At 70.5% G+C, this 5454-nt stretch overlaps 2 protein-coding genes across 2 annotated transcripts in view; one reads left to right on the forward strand and one right to left on the reverse strand.

Moving 5' to 3' along the window:
• Window positions 1-1548, forward strand: part of OXA1L (OXA1L mitochondrial inner membrane insertase) — a 7668-nt gene extending 6120 nt beyond the window's left edge. Inside the window, exons 4-8 of the mRNA XM_075072096.1 lie at window positions 261-425; window positions 669-773; window positions 877-1039; window positions 1113-1193; window positions 1331-1548. Coding sequence (XP_074928197.1) covers window positions 261-425; window positions 669-773; window positions 877-1039; window positions 1113-1193; window positions 1331-1443 — 627 coding nt within the window. The 3' untranslated portion in view covers window positions 1444-1548. The remainder of the gene's footprint in view (window positions 1-260; window positions 426-668; window positions 774-876; window positions 1040-1112; window positions 1194-1330) is intronic.
• Window positions 1549-1704: 156 nt separating this feature from the next.
• SLC7A7 (solute carrier family 7 member 7) overlaps window positions 1705-5454 on the reverse strand; it is a 16211-nt gene continuing 12461 nt past the window's right edge. The window contains exon 7 of the mRNA XM_075072097.1: window positions 1705-1947. Within this exon, the coding sequence (XP_074928198.1) occupies window positions 1837-1947 (111 nt within the window). The 3' untranslated portion in view covers window positions 1705-1836. The remainder of the gene's footprint in view (window positions 1948-5454) is intronic.

The raw sequence follows: 5454 nt of genomic DNA on the forward strand, positions 1-5454 counted from the left end.
GTCCCCTCAGCCCTGCCGGTGCCCCTCACTCCCGACCCGCAGCCCCTGCCCCCTAGCCCTGCCGGTGCCCCTCACTTCCGACCCGCAGCCCCCTGCCAGCCCAGCCCTGTCCCCTCAGCCCTGCCGGTGCCCCTCACTCCCAACCCGCAGCCTCCTACTAGCCCAGCCCTCCTCCCCTCAGCCCTGCCGGTGCCCCTCACTCCTGACCTGCAGCCCCCATCTCCCCATGGCTCTGACCCCCATCTCTGCCCCCGCTCCAGGCCCCCATCTTTATCTCGTTTTTCATCGCCCTGCGGGAGATGGCCGCCCTGCCCGTGCCCAGCATGCAGAGTGGCGGCTTGGCGTGGTTCGTGGATCTGACGGCGGCCGACCCCCTCTACGTCCTGCCCCTCGTCGTCACCAGCACCATGTGGCTTATCCTGGAGGTAAGCCCGGAGCACCGAGGGGCGGACGATACTGTAGGACCTACACTAACCAAGGGAGGTAGGGGCTGGCAGTAAACGGGCTGGGGCAGGACCATGCTCATTACACTGTAGCACCCCCTGCTGCCCGGGAGAGGTCAGTGGGGTTCCTGTAAACCCACTGGGAAGCGGGGGGGTGAAGGGTGGGGCTCTGCAGGTGCCGATGCTAGAGGCTCTAACCCTGCCCCTCTGTGTGTCCCCCCTCAGCTGGGGGCGGAGTCCGGGGTGGACAACCCCAACCTTAAGGTTATGAAGACAGTTTTCCGGGTGATGCCGCTCGTGATCCTGCCGCTGACCATCAGCTTCCCCACGGTAAGAGCCTGCGGGTGGGAGCATGGTGGGGGGAGCAGCCTTGGGGGGGCCTGGCTCCGATCTTCCCCCCGGAACCTCCCTGACGCTGCCCCATCTCCCACAGGCCATCTTCACCTACTGGCTGACGTCCAACCTGTTCTCCCTGGCGCAGGTCGGGCTGCTGCGGGTCCCGGCCGTCCGCACCCGGCTCCGCATCCCTGACCGCGTCCAGCACGACCCGGCCATGCTGCCCCCGCAGCAGGGCTTCTTCCAGAGCCTGCGGGCCGGTGAGTGACCAGAGGGGATGTGGGGGGGGCTCAGCGCAGGCAGGGGGCTAACCCCTCCCCCCATCCCCCGCAGGCTGGAAGGACGCCCAGCTGGCCCAGCAGCTGCAGGAGCGCGAGCGGCGGGTCAAGAACCACCTGGCCCTGGCCGCGAAAGGTCTGTACCCTCCCTCCCCCCCACCAACCCCTGCGTGCTCAGCTCGAATTCAGCTCCCTTTGAGCTGGGCCACTGCCCCACAGGGGTGCCTCCTCCACCCCAGCCCATCTCACCCCTTGCCCCGTCTCTCCCCTCAGGACCCCTGCGCCAGACCTTCTCCCACAACCCCTTGCAGCAGAAGGATGGCGGGGCTGGCGGCCCTGGCTCCAGCCCCCGCCCGAAGAGGCCCTGGCAGGACACACTGGGCTAAGACCCGGCACCAGGACCCCGGAACTGCCAACAGGGGGCACCCAAGGCCCCCACCCGGACTCTGCTCAGGGTGGTGTCTGAGCCAATAAAGGACCCGTCACCCGCCCGCTGCTGCTGCTGGACTCTGCGTGTGGGCTGAGCTGGAGATCCTCTACTGTGGGGGGACTGAGGGGCTCCATGCCAGGGGAGGGGCCAGGAGAGAGCTGGGGCGCAGTGCATGGGGGGCAGGGCGGGGAGTGGACAGACGACGCCCGGAGCCGGCTGTGACTGGAGTGATGCTGGTTTATTGGTAGCAGCTACTTCCGGGGGAAGGGGGGGGCCGAGGGGGCCAATAAATAAAAGGGGAGGAGTGGGTCTGTGGGGGAGGGAAGGTGCCCCCTCCCCCCTGGCTCCGTCACTGGGATTTGGGGCGAGCGTCATCGGGGTCCAGCTCTGTCACCACGGCCTGGCACAGCACCTGGATGTGGCGGGACGCACTGGCTGCAGAGAGAGCGGGACGGTTAAGAGGTCGGGAGTGAGGGGCACCGGCAGGGCTGGGCTAGCGGGGGCTGTGGGTCGGGAGTGAGGGGCACCGGCAGGGCTGGGGGGAACCCAGGCCTGGGCTAGCGGGGGCTGCGGGTCGGGAGTGAGGGGCACCGGCAGGGCTGGGCTAGCGGGGGCTCGCTGGATGAGCACCGGCAGCTAGGGATGCCACTGCTAGGGAGGGCTGCGCGGATGAGGGACCGCAGGCGACGGGAGCCAGGCTTGTGGGGCTGGCGGGTAGGAGTGAGGCACCGCTAGGGCGGCGGTGGAGTGCGCAGCATGAGGGCCACCGCAGGCGGGCTAGCGGGGGCGCGCCGGGAGTGAGGGGCAACCGGCAGGCTGGGGGAGCCCAGCTGCGGAGCCCAGGCGGCAAGTGGGGCGCGGTCAGTAGGAGGGCACCGCAGGGCGCGGATCCCAGCTGGCTACGGAGGCTTGCGGTCGGAGGAGCGTCACCGGCAGGCGACGCAGCCCAGGGCTGGTGGGGGGGGCTGCGGTAGGGATGAGGCAAACCGGCCAGCTGCGGTTGGGCTGCGGTCAGGAGGGGGCACCGGGCAGGCTGGCGGCGGGGCTGCGTGCGAGTGAGGGCACCGCAGGCGGGGCAGGTCTTGCGGTCGGAGAGTTAGGGGCACCGCAGGGCATGGGCGGGGGCGCGGCGAAGGGCACCGGCAAGGCCGGCGGGCGGGGCTGCGTCGGGAGTAGGGCACCGGCAGGCGGGCTGCAGGGCCGTGGAGTGAAGGCACCGCAGGCGGCGCGGCGGCAGGCGCGCGTTAGAGGGAGGGGCCACCTGGGGCGCAGGCCACCACCATCACACCTCGCGCCAAGGCCCGCGGTGGGCCCCGCACAACAAATAACCACCCCGAGAAGCCGATGCTGGCAACCTAGGTCCGGAGAGCGACGCCAGCGAGGAACACGGTCAGAGCAGAAAAACAGCGAAGACAGCCAAACGTGAAACACCAGGGGAGCTCGCCCCAGCCCACAGGCACGCGGAGCATTAGTGGGCACGTGGGGAGTCCGCTGGCCCAGCCCGAGGGAACCACTGCCCGAGCACATGAGGGCAGGGAGCCATCGGGAGCCACGCCCGAGCAATCAGGGATGGCATGGACCATGGGGGAGCCACGCCCTAGACAATCAATGGGAGGCAGGGACCCGCCCGGAGCACATGGGAAAAATGGACCCGCCCGACTTAGCCAGCAGGAACCATGGGGTCAGACACCCACCCACAGGAAGGGGATGGCAGGAGTCCAAGGACACTTCGCCCCAGAGGTGGGTGGGGCGGCCCACCTGATGCGGGGCCTCGGCGCCTCCAGCGCAGAAGCTCCAGCGATGGACAAGGCCCACAAAACCATACGGAAGCGTGAGTGAAAGCGAAAATGTCCTCCACACAAAAGACCAAGCAATGGCCCCCGCGAGGAAGACCCACCGCAGGAATGGACCGAACCCACGCCCACACGCCCCCCGCCGAGACGGGATGGACCGACCCGCGACATCCCCGTCCCCAGAAGGGCGGAGGACACTACTGACAATCCCCCTGGGGAATGGGGCGACCACAGGAACGCCCCGCCCACCAGAACACGGCAGAACGACCCGGAAAGGGCCCCTCCCATCACGACAAGGAAGGCCTGCGGGGCCCTCAAGCGGGGTGGTGGTGGGAAGACTAGACCACCCGTCACATCAGACAAATGACGTCCATTGCACGACAAACCACCGGCCTCCAGAAAACTGTACGGTTCCAAGGAAATCGCCATGTGAACTGTGCCCCGGGCCCACCCCGAGAGTCTTCCCTGCCTACTATGATCGCCCGGGGATTGGCCATACACCCCACTGCAACCCCGTGCACCCCGAAACCCTCACGGCCCCCTGGCCCGACCCGGCGGAAAGCCATACGGTCATCCAGCCCCCCAAGGGGACTGCCACCCGGCCCCTGCCCCACAGACGCTGCCTACCCCCCCCCCGGAAGGTCTGTCCCGGCGCTGGGCTCACTAAGACAGCTGCACGCCGTGGGAAGTCTTCCTAGCCCCCCCTCCCGGGGAAGCTCCTGCGCTTTGGCCACTTGAACAGGCGGCACGGAATCGCCCACGGGACACACAGCCGCTCGGCAGGCCCACCTCCCCTAGCCCACGAAAAAACACGCCTGGGCAAGCGGGAGACACGGGCAGTGGCGACCAGAAGCAGGCGGGAGCAAGGGGGGAACACGAGGGTGGGGCGTCGGGGGTGCCGGACAGCAGGCGCGGGCACAGTGGGGAACGCGGGGGCGCCGGCGGGGCACGAAGCAGGGCGGGGACAGCCAAGGGGACCTGCGCGCGCGGCGCAACGAAAAAAAGGGCCCCCCCCCCCCGGGGGGGGGCCCCCACCAGGGACCTGGGGCGCCCGCGGCAGCCACGAAGCGCGCGGGCCAAGTGGGAACAGACGGTGGCGGGGCACAAGGGGAACGCGGGGGGCCGGGGCGGGCACGTGGAAGCGGGCGGGCGCAAGTGGACCGGGGCGCGGACGGGTCCACGTGAAAGCTGCGGGGCACAAGGACCGAGGCTCGGGGGGCCGGGCCAACGGAAGGGGCGGGGTGCAGCAAAGGCCACGAGCTGCGCGGCGCACGGAACAGGGCGGGGGCAACAAGTGGGACCGCGGGCGCGGGCGGCGGCGGGCACCGAGCGCGAAAGGCGTTCAGCCCCACCGAAGCAGGACAGGGGCCACGGCCAGGATGGCCAGAAAGACAAACACCGGCGGCCGAACCTGAACAGGAGAGCCGCCGGGCCCCCCCACACCCCGCCCCCCCCGGACCACCACGCCCCCCCCCACACCACCCACGCTGGGGAACCGCCCACCCCCCCGGACCACACGGCGACGGGCGTCGCTCGGCCAGCACCGGGCCCAGACCGAAAGGCCACGTGGTCACAGTAAACGAAACCCACGAATGGAACCAGACCCCACGGCAGCCTGGCCGGAGTCAGGCCGGAGCTCAACGCGGGCACCCCGGGACCCCCACTCCGCCGCCGCCTGACCCCGATCCCCCCGCCACGGCCCGGCCCCCCGATCCCCCCGCCACCTCCAACCACCCCGACCCCCCACCCGCCCCCCGAATCCGCCGCCCCTCACATCTCCCCAACAACGGCCCCGACACCCCCATCCCCAACCCCCGCCCCCGCCACCCCAACCCGGCCCCCCATCCACCCCCGCCTCCCCCGCACCGCCCGCCCCACCCCCATCCCCCCGCCACCCCGCCGCCACGACCCCCTAACACAACCCAACCCACCGATCCTCAACCAACGACCCGCCCCAAGAGCCCCAGCCCCGCCCCCCCCCACACCGGCAACCACGCGGGAAGGGAACGCCAAACCCCCTGCCAGCCCCCGCCCCGCCACGGGACCGGGGGCAGGCCGCCACCTCCGTCAGGAGACCCCCGCAGCCCCCCGAAGCACACCACCCCGGCCTGACCCCGGGACGAAGGAGGTTCCAGCCCGTAGGAACACGCCGGAGTACAGGCCAGAGCCAGTCC

The sequence above is a fragment of the Chelonoidis abingdonii genome, chromosome 14 (genome assembly GCF_003597395.2).
Source record: "Chelonoidis abingdonii isolate Lonesome George chromosome 14, CheloAbing_2.0, whole genome shotgun sequence".
Classification (NCBI taxonomy): Eukaryota; Metazoa; Chordata; order Testudines; family Testudinidae; genus Chelonoidis; species Chelonoidis abingdonii.